The 13,259-nt window shown below is 42.1% G+C and overlaps 2 protein-coding genes across 18 annotated transcripts in view; both read left to right on the plus strand.

The window, feature by feature from the left end:
• The window catches only part of TPM3 (tropomyosin 3), a 27,417-nt gene extending 16,015 nt beyond the window's left edge, over positions 1-11,402 (plus strand). For 5 of the 17 annotated variants that reach the window (XM_027532463.1, XM_027532430.1, XM_027532524.1 and 2 more), the window contains 3 exons: positions 415-477; positions 651-720; positions 10,053-11,402. In XM_027532463.1, the coding sequence (XP_027388264.1) occupies positions 415-477; positions 651-720; positions 10,053-10,135 (216 nt within the window). In that variant the 3' untranslated portion in view covers positions 10,136-11,402. Of the gene's footprint in view, positions 1-414; positions 478-650; positions 721-1,684; positions 1,768-2,488; positions 2,823-8,489; positions 8,944-10,052 lie in introns of those variants that run through there. The other 12 variants (XM_027532436.1, XM_027532412.1, XM_027532508.1 and 9 more) reach the window with 5 other exon arrangements.
• Positions 11,403-11,499: 97 nt separating this feature from the next.
• NUP210L (nucleoporin 210 like) overlaps positions 11,500-13,259 on the plus strand; it is a 99,676-nt gene continuing 97,916 nt past the window's right edge. The window contains exon 1 of the mRNA XM_027532137.1: positions 11,500-12,676. Coding sequence (XP_027387938.1) covers positions 12,480-12,676 — 197 coding nt within the window. The 5' untranslated portion in view covers positions 11,500-12,479. The remainder of the gene's footprint in view (positions 12,677-13,259) is intronic.

Genomic DNA, 13,259 nt, shown 5'->3' on the forward strand with positions numbered 1-13,259 from the left:
TGATACTGCTATGCTGATGTTTGGGGGCAACAAGTAGTATCAGATCTGAAACCTAATGGGCATAAAGAAAGATGGCTTGTCTTTAGCTTCTTGTGGGACTGTTTCAGCCACGTGGCCTCCGGGTGTCACCACATTTACTCATTAACCTGGAGGCAGGAAGAATGCCTTCCTGTGTTGATCAAAGCCTAGGTCCATTTTAAAAATAATGGTCCTGGTGGAGTCTGAGGTTATCATGGCGCCAAGGACATTGATTTGTGAGTTTTAAGGACTGTTTGTTCTGAAACAGCCTTGTTCTTTCTCATGGATCATTCAACACATTCAATCCAAGAGGATGTTGAATGTAAAGGTCGGGAGCGGGGTGTCATCTGTGTGAGTAATATCTATTTTGAGATGTTTATTCTACTTCTCTTACAGTACTCTCAAAAAGAAGACAAATATGAGGAAGAGATAAAGATTCTTACCGATAAACTCAAGGAGGTGAGCTGGGGTGATTATGTATGAGGAGGGGGGCCCCAAGGCATTGAGAGGCATATAAGGTAGTTAGCTGGCTTTGGTTCTGAAAATTACAGAACCAGAAGGTGGAAAAAATAAAGGCCCTTCTTGAACTGTCTTATTTATCTCTGATTCTGACTCATTTCATGTTCCCCTAGGCAGAGACCCGTGCTGAGTTTGCTGAGAGATCGGTAGCCAAGCTGGAAAAGACAATTGATGATTTGGAAGGTATGGAGCCTGGTGAGGGATTAAAATGAATAGAGAGGAAGACCTTGCCCTTTGACCCTCTTCCCCTCAACACCAAAAGAATTTGGTAGTGACCTGGCGTGCATTCCTATGCCCTGTCCTATGCCACAGCCAGGTGAAGTGGGCCAGATCTTGGAACTGGATTTTTATACTTACTCTTTCCTTTAATAAGACTTAACCTAATATTCTGGAATTTGTGTCCTCCCCTTGGAGGAGATTGGTCATGGCACGTACCCCCATGTCACCCCATGGCTACTTTGGGCAATCTTGTTCACCACTCAAGTTGAAGGGGCGCCTCACCAAGGGACGCAGCGGTGGAATGACCACTTCTCAGAGCTGACCAATGCCAGGGGCTTTCTGAATGCTTCCTGCCTCTGCGATTTGGCAGCTGCATCTACCCTAACAAGGGAAAGTTTTTACTTTGCTCTGAGAAGTCTGAGATATGCTGCTTTGGTACACTCTGGGTAGCAGAATATTCTTTGGGAGAGTTTGGGGCAGGCAACCTGTAGAGCAGAGGTGCCAAGAATATTGGTCATGCTTGGTAGGTCTGAATATTAAGTGTCTGAGTATTAATGTGTATTTTCTCCTTTTTCTATTTTTGTTAAATTCAGTGTTATCACTACTAGGAATTAGGTTTGCTGGGTGGGAGTGGTATCCTCTTGAGTGCCTTTGGTAATTGGAATTTCTAGTCACGACTGTGCCCAGGTTCTCAACCTTTGCTGCAATTGATTAGAGGTATCAGAGGTATCAAGAAGTCTGGTTGGTCTTGGGGACAGTGAATCTGAAAATGGCCAGTCATGGCTACCAGGATAGATTTTCTCCTCAAGGTGGGATTAGACCCATGGTCATGCTTTCCCTCATTTCTAACGATTCCCTCTCTTCATCTGCTTCTGATACCTTTTACTCTGTGTCCTCATTCCTCCCTGTGGTTCCTGTGCCTGTCCAGATGAGCTCTATGCCCAGAAACTGAAGTACAAGGCCATTAGCGAGGAGCTGGACCACGCCCTCAATGACATGACCTCTATGTAACTATCTGACAGCAGAGTGGGGCTGGGACCTTGGCTTGTGGGTGGGTGGGGGTACAGACTGCATAGTGTGCTCTGCTTTTGTCTTCTGGAAACTAGAATCTCCACTCTTATCTTTAAAACATTGGTGCTGGTTACTTGTTGGCAAAAGCTGCGGAGGCATGTAATCCTGGATCAGTGGTAGAACCCTGATCTATGTGTAATTTTTGTACTTTTTATTCATAGTCCCTTCATTATGACACCGGGATTTTCCCATTTGTTTCTTAAGTTTCGTCTCAGAAGAGTTACTGCTTAAGATAATCGTGTTGTCATTCAATTAAAGAACTAGGGCCCAGAGAGCCAGTGACTTGGGCCATAGCACCCGGACTTCCTTGGTGTGTATGGTTTGTACCCTGATACTGAAGTTCAGGTGAAACACCCATGATTGGAAATACCAAATTCACCTAAAAGGCTGAGCCAAGTCCCAGAGCAAGCCAGGTAGTAAAAAGCACCAAAAAGAGTTGTGGGGGCCTTCATCTGTTTGCTGTGGATCCCTGATCCTTGACGCTAATCTGCCTTTTCCCCCACTAACCTGAAAAGAAGCCAAATGACTCAGGCTGCAGTATCTGGCTGTCTTTTATCATTCCTACTGCCACCAACCTTTTTCTCCTCTTCCTCTCTCCCAAATTGCTGTCTAGATTGATGCTTGTCCTTCTCACCTAGAGTCTCCTTACTTTTTCACACAGATAATTATCACCGTTTCTGCTCTGTTCTGGATCTACCCCCTTTCCTCGGGGAACCCAACGCCCCACTCTCGCTCTGGATTCCATTTGGGTCAGCCTGGCTGATCCCCAAGGCATTAAGATGGGCGGGGGGCGGGGAGGTGGCCACAAAACAACTTATGTATTCTCTTCCACCCCTCACCCCAAATTAAAATGTTAAGCTGCCGGAAGCCTCATGCTACCCTGCATTTGTGTCATTGACAAAGCTGCTGCTGTCCCTAAAAAGGAGCCTTGGGGGTGTGATGTGGGGCGCAGCTATTGTAGGCTCTCCCTCCTCTGACTTATATAATCAAAGCCACTTTTGTGTGTGTCTATTTTTTCTTGACATTTAAATTCAACTGATCTATCAGAGTGGTGGACTAAGAGAGGTTCCTTAGAACAGGAGCTCTAGTTTGACACTCAAGCTGAACGAAATTATCTAAGTCCTTTACTTCCAGGTTCTTAAATCTTCCTGTCTGGAATGTTTGTCTTCTGCTTAGGTTCTTCTTTTAGAGACCACTGAAGTACCTCTCAATATATCCTCTCTATCCTTTTACCAGTGGTTCATCCTCAGAATACTCGGTGGACCCAAATATGTGACTGCTGAAATTGACTAAGTATATTGCCCCAAGTCAGAGAATATACATAATAGGTAGAATTTCCAGCAGTTACAAACCTTTCTTACATATTTGAGGCTCACTACTATTTGCCTGCTAGTATATGCTAATGGAATATAAGTGATAAATGATGGTTATTGGAAAGATGAAAACAATCAGTAATGCATATTTCAAATGTTATACACAGGTACCACTTTTTTTAGTACATGCATAAATAGGGTAAATTGCTTCTAGTAGGATTGTTCCTAAGTTCATGTTGTGGAATTAAATGTCAACCTTCCGGAAATTCCTATGCTGATTTACATAGCAGATATAGTTTAATCTCAGTAGTGTAATCATAGATTATACTTATCTAAGTACCTAAGTGTAATCCAATTAGTACTTCAGTTTCTCAGCATAGTATATATTTAAAATTTGGCTTTCTTTTAAACAGATACAGCCAGGTATAGAGGTTTTCTCTAATTTAAAACTTTAGGTCCCATTGAATTCGGTTTTCTTTCTGTCTATACCATTTCTTTTTTCCATACAGCCTTTGTGATTAAGGTACAGGTTATTACTAGTTTAGGCACAGGGTATTAAGACGGAGGCATCTTCCTTACTCTCAGGTTGCTCAGAATCTAGTAGGAGAGAAAACATATGTATAAAACTAAAGATGATGTGTGGTGAGTACCCCAATCAAGTACCCTCAGAGGGAGGAAGAGGTTGATTGCAGTGCTGAGGATAAGAAAAGTGTCATGATAGGAGGCACATACAAGTTACTTAATAAACATGTCAAAACTTTCCTCTTCATTTTTACTGGATTCCAAAAGATTGCATTTTTGACAGTTTGGTTGAAGGAAAGTGGATCTTGAGCATTTTCATCAGAGAAGCAAAAGAACAAAGGCATAGAATTGGGAAGGACACCAGAGGTTTAAGGGTCCCTTTAGATAAACTAGGGAACAGGTATGTGCTGTAAGCAGGCTCGGGAGTTTTAATCTTGTTTTGTAGGTGATGGGGGTACCACTAGAGATTTTGAACAAGGGTGTGTTCTGAGTGGAAGAGTTAATTTGGCAACTAAGTTAAGAACATATTGGAAGGAAAAAAAAAAAAACATATTGGAAAGGGAGCAGATTATCAAAGTGATCCATTAAGGCAATGATTCCCAGATTTTGTTCATTTGCATACCACTTTTGACTGCTTTTTCCATATTTACATGCAGGCTACATTATTTTTTTTTAATTTACTCATTTTAAAATTTCTTATGCTAAAAAAAAAATTCTTACACTACACAATTCTAACTTGAAATCAAAAGTTTTGACATGTGCTAGTGTTTTTTTCCTAATGAACATTAAAGTCATATAGCTAATTAAGTTCACAAAAGTATGCTGTCTGCAATCTTCTCACTTAACACTAACAGTGACTGTACCACAGTTTAGGAAATACTTGGTTATGTTATTGCAGTTTCCTGGGGAGAAAAATCTGACCTAGATAGTGGTATTAGGGGATGGTGCTGACCATGGGCATTATGAAGGGTGGTCACCAAATGCAAGAAGGAAGCATCAAGGATGACTGGTTTTGAACCTAGGGAAATGGTGGTATTAAAGGTGTAGGACGGTCATATGGTCCTGGTTTGGGAAGGCAAGGGAATAAGTATGTAAAACTAGCTGGTATCCAAGATGAAAACAAATCCTAGCACTTGAAGGGAAGAGTTTGATACAAGAGAGATTTAGGAGTCCGTGAGGTTGGCAGGCAGTTTAGGCCATGGAAGTAAATTCGAATCCTAAAGACAATTGCAAATGTAAAACGAAAAACTAAGCAGAGGAAAATCTGTGTAGAGGTGGAAGCCAAATGGAACTGGTTGGAAGGGTAGAAGAAATGAGTAACTTTTAAAAAAATTTTAATTACTGGGTGATTTCCAGTGATTCTCAACTTTAACAGGTAGAGAAGGATGATAATTGAAAATTATGAAAACATAATTGTCATTGATGCTTTATTAATCTGAGGGTATGTTTTGAGCATTAAGGACAAGGAGAGGAGCCATACTTCAAGGAGCAGAAGCAAACTGATGGAAAAAAGAGGCATGGAGTATAGTCTAGAATAATGATGTCTGTCCGAACCTTTGACAGTGATTTCCAGTATCACAGCCACCAGCCACGTGGGGCTGTTGAATACTCAGTGTGGCTAGTGTGACCCAGGAACTAAATTCTAATTCTGCTTACTTTTAGTTCTGAATTTAATTAACCACATGTGGCTAGTGGCTGCTGCGTTCATTGTATAGTACCAGCTGTTTTAGTATGTGGGCAGAAGGAATTGACTTTGGCACAGAGGAAGGCTTCCAACAAAGGAAAGAACTAAGAATGGAGAAAGAAGAGTGAGGTGTAGAAACCATCTTTACTTGAGCCAAGACTTGCTATGGGAATAGGGTGAAGCATCAGAGCATTGGTAATCTCAGAGCAAAGTGCTTCACCCCTTAACTTTCCTCATCTTAATTTCTAAGAAAAAACCACAGGCTGATGTGTTGGGATCCATTCTTCCCTTCCTCCTTACCATTGTCGGGACAAGGAATAAAACAAAATGAGACTGGATCCCAAGTTACCTGATGGGTGCAACTGACCTGTTATGTTAGGCAGCCTTGTCTTAGCCACACCCAGACTCTTCCATTCACATGATATTGGTTGAATATTCCTTAGCCTTAACATGAGGGAGGAGTTTAAAAAAAAAAAAAATCTGTTTTACATCATTCCTTGAATGTGAGTCTTTAACACTGATACAGTTCCCCTTATTCCAGGCACTCCCATCCTTTTCTTGTTACAGAATGAAATTGACCGGATTCAGCCTAGTGAAGCCTAAGAATGTGTAGCATCCGTGGGATTATTCCCTGAAAGGAAAATCAGACCAAAGGGGGATTCTCTGACTTGTTTTTGTTTGTTCGTTTAATTTGCTCTTACAGGGAACCAAGAAATTTAATGAACTAGTATCTGGTCCTGAATTTTTAGTTAATAGAAATAACAGAGTTAGAAACCTTACTTATTACAAAGTTCAAGGTGAGAAAACAATCACATTTATCTTTCTGACCTTATGCAATTCTAAAGGAACTAGAAGTTCTAGGATTTAATCAGGCAATAAAATGCTCCCACTTCTTCTCTGCCTCTTTATTTCTTCTCTAAGTGGAACAAAACTCTCCCTGACCAGACTTTTTAGAGTTAGGATCCTAATAACAGCTATCTTTCCTAAGATAGTGGGAGTCACACTAAGACTAACTTAGATATAGGTGTTACGGAACAGCCAGATTGCAAATGGTCTCTGGGTGTAATATAACACCAAAAAGTTCAAGGAATGAAATTTCAACACAATCTGAACCCCTACTGTTTGTCAGGATTGCCCCAGTGAATAAGACAGGTCCAATCCCAGGCCTGATGGACTAGTGTAGGCTAGTACAGTGTCTCTCAGTGGTGGACTTTAGCCCTTTAGGTCAGGATAATTCTGGGATGTACAGAACAATGCTATTTATTGCTGTCCCCTGCCCAATAAATAGGTCAGACCCTCCAGTTGTTGTGACAATTAAAACCTGCCCTCACACATTTCTCAATTCTCCTCTAGGGGGAGGGGAGGGAGAGTATTCCTCCTATTGTGACACTGGTTTAGTAGGAGGTGCAGTTTGTAAAATTCTCTCCAATTCTGCCCCTTAGTATAAGGGGCAGAAACTCTTGTTTTTTGGCTATTCCCCCCCAGGATCTTTTTATACATGTATGTTTTCTGTTTTGGATAGTGTACACAAAGTGGCAAGTATTATTGGGAACACACTAGTCCCCAGCTTCTGGGTAGAACTGGGAAAACCTCAGTCCAGAAGGCAAGGCAACTGGGCAGTGCCCACAGTGAGCCCACAGATGCAAGACAGAGAAGTCTTTTTCATATTGAGTTTCTGAGACCATTTTGAAACAGACTGTAAAACAAAGGAAGAAACTTGTTTATGAACACCAGAGGCTGATATTAGAAGTGGATTAGGAAGACCTGTCCCTCAATTTCCATTACCCTTGTGTTGGTCACATGAATTTGGAGTCACTGTAGCCCGTCTTTTTTATTTATTAAAAAAAAAATTTTTTTTTCCTTGTGATGAGAACTTCTAGGATGACTCTTTAAAAACACCTTTCGTATATAAAACATACAGAGCGTACTGACTATATTATACTGTACATTACATCTCTAGTACTTATTTATTTTATAACTGGAAGTTTATACCTTTTGACTACCTTCATCCAATTACCCCCATACACACACTCTCCCCCTCTGGTAACCACACATTTGATCTCTTTTTCTGTGAGACTGTTGAAGTATAATTGACTTATAACACTATGTTTATATTAGTTACTGCTGCACAGCATAGTGATGTGATATTTCTATACAAGACGATCACCATCCAAGTGGAAAATCCAGATAAAGCCAGGGGATTTGAGCACTTAATTACTTGTATCAGGAACGCTTTTAGTTAAGACACATCGAAATAGCAGCTTAAATAAATATGCGGTTATTTTTCTCTCATAATAAAAAGTCTTGATTTGAGCAGCTTTGGCTTGATGTAGTTGGGGTTTCTGTGATTCTTATGGCCCTTTTTTCTTAGTTGAAATTTGCAACTCGAGTCATCATATCCATGTTCCAGTTAAGAAAGACGGCTAGTTTTTTCCAGAAGCCCCCAGACACACTACCTCCTACATCATTGGCCAGAACTGGATCACGTGATTACCCTAAGCTGCTACTGAGGCTGGAGAAACAGGATAGTCTTGACTGGCTTGCATTAGTAATCCACCTTCCCTGGGGCTGGCGACTGTGGCCACTAACAGGTTTGGTGAAGTTGGGTTTTGATTGGATGTGCCACTATGATAGGTCTTTCACTCAACACCTACCACAAAAAGCATTACAAAGTGTAGGGTTGAGTGAGTATGGGCTATGTATCCCAGTCTCCTGTTCATAATGCTGTATTGAATGCTTTTATAGAAAAATATTCAACTATTCACATCGGTTCCTTACAAACTCTAAGTTTTGTAAAAGTATTTCTTATGAGCCAACTGTATTCCTTCTTTTGCTGTGTTTCACTTGTCTCAGTTTCTTAACCCAGGGAATAAATACTGTGAAGGAGATATTTTTCTCCCTCAAAATGTCATCCTTTCAGCTTGTTAGCCTGCATTTTTTATTTTATTCCTCTGTTGGTCTTTTCACCAACTGACTGAATCCTCCTTGCATCCATCCAGCCTTACAGATGCATGTTATATATACCAGGTAGTTGAAAGTCTCAAGATTTACTTCTGGTACTCTACTAATTTTCCCTTTTTCTCTTTCTCCTCCTCTTTTTCCTCTCCTTCTCTTGTTTTCTCTCCTCTCCATTGCTGCTGCAGAGCGTCTCTACAGCCAACTTGAGCGAAACCGCCTGCTTTCTAATGAGCTGAAGCTAACGCTGCATGATCTATGTGACTGATGGGCAGGGCTCACTGATGCCCATTAAACCGAGCTTACGGCTCACGCCACTGACCTGGACCCCAGCAAAAAGCTGATTGTCTTTTTAAAGTTATTATTTTGCCCTAAGCAAGTTGCTTTTTAATTGGAACAGTTAGAATAGTGTTGTCTTCCTTACTGCACTGTAAAGTGGGAACAGTTAAAATTAATACTGCCTTTCTACGCTTTTCAAGAGATTGTGGGTGATGAAGGGAGGGACCTGAGAGATTATAATGAGGAAATCTGGGAGAGTTTTCTGTTTTCCACCCGTATTTGCTGCTCTTTCACTTGTGCACTGACTGTAGGATATGTTGCTTGCATGAATGTTTTCTAACAATAAAAGGACTGACTTGACAAGATGTTGTAACTGCTTCATCTGCAGGCCCAGGGATGGGCCCTTCTGACTGGGTAGAAAAAAAGACAAGGGAAAGAAAGGGGTGTGGGACATGAATAGGTCAGTGTTGCCATTCGCTTCCTTGAGTTGAAGAGCATTTTCCCTACCTCCCTAGAGCAGAGAGTGGTTTGCTTGCTGGGCAGCTTTGATTCTCCTTGATGTTCAGCAGCTGGTTTTCTTCGTGATGTTTTCCCCATTTTTCCTCGTGCTTCTTTTTCCTGGTATAATGTTTAATTGTAAGTAACTGTGTCACAGGCTAGTTCCTGAAGAATAACTCTGTGAAAGTCTCAATTGATGTTTTGCTTACAAGGATATGTTTTGCAGTATTCTTTTTTTGTTTTTAATTTGGGTGCATCAAATCTTAGTTGTGGCATGTGGAATCTTCAATCTTAGTTGCAGCATGCAGGATTTAGTTCCCTGACCAGGAAGCAAACCTGGGCTCCCTTCCCTGCATTGGGAGCTCAGAGTCTTAGCCACTAGACCAATGGGGAAGTCCCTGTTTTGTTGTATTCATGACTTTGTTTTCTTTCTAGATTCTCTGACTTAGCTATGGGGGTTCTTTTATTTATCCCACTAGTCATTCCTCTCCTCTCTATTTGTTGAGGAAAACCTGTAGTGCATGGGGATCCTATTGTACTCAAATTTTCAAGTTGAGATTCTGCTGTTTCTACTGGTAGAAACATGCCCATCCTTGTTCTCAATGTGTCAGACTCCAGCAGGCTATTTGGAGTAGGTGTTATCCTGTGGGCAAAGACTTAGAAGAGTGGATGGCTGATGTTTAACTTAAGGCCACCTCCTTCAGTGACTGAAAACTGAAAGCCTCAGTTGGGGTGTGGGGAGGAGAGGAAATGATAAGGTCCCCAGCTCCCTCCTCTAGAAGTCCAGCAACACGTGTAACTTCCGTAGGCAAGTCTGAGGCCCTGAAAAACCGCGTGATGCAATAGCTCACTTCTGTGGCTGAGACGGCAGCTGCTTTATTAGTCTGCAGCTTCCCTGCAACAGGAGCAATTCTCAGAATGGGTAGACCTTGAAATTTACTTCTTTTATAACATCTCTCCTTTACCCCCATTAGATAAACTGAAATGCACCAAAGAGGAACACCTCTGTACACAAAGGATGCTGGACCAGACTCTGCTTGACCTGAATGAGATGTAGAGCACCCCAGCCCCGCCCTGCCGCTGCTCCTCCCTCTCACCCCGACTCCGCTGGGGCCAGCCTGCCCGAAGCTGACCTTTAAACTGAGGGCTGATCTTTAACTGGAAGGCTGCTTTCTCCTTTCGCCACCTCTCCCACCCCCTACTCCTGTGTCCTTTTCGCCAAACTGTCTCTGCCTCTCCCCAGAGATTCCAGTTGGGCTAGAGGCTGAGCACCTTTGGGAACACGTTTAAGGGAATGTGAGCACAATGCAAAGTGTCTTTAAAAGCATGTTGTGATGTACACATTTTGTAATTACCTTTTTTGTTGTTGATGTAACAACCATTTGTAAAAAAACATTCCAGATAATTCCGTAGTTCTGAAGCAGCAGTCTAATCCCTTTCTCACTTTTGGAAGGTAACATTTCAGCTTAATGCATATTGCCTTCTCCAGAGAGAAAGGGAAAAGGTTTGGGCCTGCCTTACTGAGAGCCTAGCAGTCCAGAGAAAGGCTCCATTTGGGGAAACCTCATTGCCCTGTAAAAAGTACCTGCCAAACCAGAAAGATGATTCCAGGAGGAGTTAGCCAAAAAAAAAAAAAGTGCTGTTCAGGTTTTCAGCTTTACAGTATCTTTGGACAACCTTTTTTTTTCTTTTTTCATCAGAAGTGACCAAACAATTAAGATGGTGAAACCTCTGAGACCAAATCCTTGTCCTAGCTCTACCCTGTTCCCAACTGCTCACAGAATGGATCATGTGCCCCTTATGTTGAAGTGACCACTTATTTGCTCTCCTGCCTCCTTGAAAGAAAGAAAATTATGTTTTGCCACTGATTTAGCCATATGAAACTCATCTCATCACCGTTTTCTGGGTCTGAAGCTGCTGTCTCTAAAAGTGCCATCTCATTGTGCTTTGTATCGGTTAGTGCTGGAGAAATCTTGAAAAGCATATGTACAAAACTTTTAAAATTTTATATTATTTTGGAACTTTGCTTCTTTGGGGTTGAGGCACACTGGTCACCCCTCTGCCTGTAAGAGCTCTCTACAGTCTGTGGGCTAGCAGTGTGCTGATCTTTTAAAGTTTCTTTCCCTACCCAATCCCCCTTTTTTGATGAGGTTTCAGTGAGGTCTGTTAGGTGTGCATCCTGCAGCTTAATTGGCTTAAAATGTTCTCTCCTTTGGTGTCTCTTTGGGGACCAACTGGGAGAAAAAAAAAAAACAATAGTGTAACCGTTTTGATACTGAAAATTGATAAATGTCTTTTTGAAATAAAGAACCAGTCCCTCCAACCTTCAGAAGTACTTGCTTTTATTTCCCAGTCCAAATGGGCTTTCTCCACAGGAGCTAAGTTTGGGTAAAGATCAGATCTTTGTGGGTGGCAGCAGTAGGATTTGACGCAGCACACACGCTTTGGAAGTGGTCCAAACTGGGGTCAAAACTCAGCTCTAGATCTCTAGTTGTGTGTTCTTATGTCAACCATTTAGTTTCATTATCTGTAAAATAAAGATAATATGTATTTTTAGGTAAATGTAAAGATTAGAAATAACATTTATGTGTCAGACGTTTTTAATCTGACACTGGCATCATCAGGGTCAGCTATGTATTTCCTTTACAGTCATGCTTATTCTTTCTCATAAATCCCAGATTTATTGGACTCTGCTCACTAAACAACTGCAATAATATGACACTGATTACATACTCCTATATATGTGTGGTTTTAGTAAACTGTCCTGAGACAGCCTTTGAGCTAATACTTTGTTAGATATTTGGAGAAAACAAGTTAATTTAACAAGAGGTCCTCTCAGAGTATTTGCTTACAGACAGGTTGTGTGAGTGGATAACTTTGAAAGCTGCCTTTGAGACGCCAGTGCCTGGCATTTCCTGCACTCTGGCCTTGAGGCTGGACATGAATCTGACTTACTAGTAAAAATGACACAGCTTCCTTGACAAAGTCCAGCTGTTTATACCAGAGACTGGAACAATTTTTTCCATTTATATGCACGGGCCAATGCTGACGGGAAATTATTGCCCCCCAAAAAAGTTGGTGGGGGGTTGCTCTAGGAGTCAAACCCATAGTAGGCAACAGAAGGAGAAATTTAACTGGGAGAGATTTTTCAGGTTTTTCTGCTTGTTCTTTACTATTAAAAAGGCCTGCCACCCGATATTTAAGAAGGTAGCCCTTTAAGTGGGTAGCTAGCTGGGTTTCTGCCTTAAAGTTAACATAACGGCTTGTTGGAGCCCTTCCTAAAAACATTCCCATAATTCCAAGCGGTACGGCCGCCTGTTGACGTCACGCCTGCGGATTGGCTGATATTGGAGCTGAGGGCACGGCTGTAGTTAAGCGAGGAGACGGAGTTGAAGGGCGCCATGACTGCAGTTGGGTCGCCAAATCCCCGAGGCTTCGGGCTGTTCTGCGTGACTCTACAGGGCCTCCTGTTTCTGCTTCTCTTTTTGCTTGGAACCCTGGCCAACAAACTTAATGTACCACAGGTGTTGCTACCCTTTGGCCGGGAGCCAGGCCGGGTTCCTTTCCTGCTGGAGGCTCAGCGGGGCTGCTACACTTGGTGAGGCGTGGCGGGATCACGGAGAGTATGCACCCCCACGCCACCCAGGATGAATGGGAAGGGTTCATTGAACGGAAGACGCCACCGGAATACTGTGTGGTCACTAATCCTGAAGAGCCTTGCCTGTAGGGATCAGGGGTGGGAAGTCAGCAGGAATGGAGGGCCAGCCCTTCTAATACGGCCTGCCCTCATGTGGGATGTTTTCAGCTTATGTGTGGGTCCTTTTATGAGCAGTTAACGTGTGAGATTGGCTTTCTCATGGTATGTGTTGGGAGGGGTAGTCACTATGTGAACAGCTGTCAGGGTATAAGGAAACCCTGTGTTGGTGGCCTCAGACAACCATGGCTACCCACCGCAAAGAACTTTCAGTGTTAAGAGCTAGGACGAGGAGTTCCCAAAGTCTGAGGAAATTTATTGAGGGGCTAGAGAGGCTTAGGATGTGCGAGTTCGCTGCAAACTAAAGTGAGGTTTTAAGTGTAAAAACACTTAACTATTATATACATAACTAAGCACTTTGCATGTGTTAACTCATTCCGTTTTTACAGTCTTATCAATTAAGCGCTATTTTTTCCATTTTACAGGT

The sequence above is a fragment of the Bos indicus x Bos taurus genome, chromosome 3, assembly GCF_003369695.1.
Source record: "Bos indicus x Bos taurus breed Angus x Brahman F1 hybrid chromosome 3, Bos_hybrid_MaternalHap_v2.0, whole genome shotgun sequence".
NCBI lineage: Eukaryota > Metazoa > Chordata > Mammalia > Artiodactyla > Bovidae > Bos > Bos indicus x Bos taurus.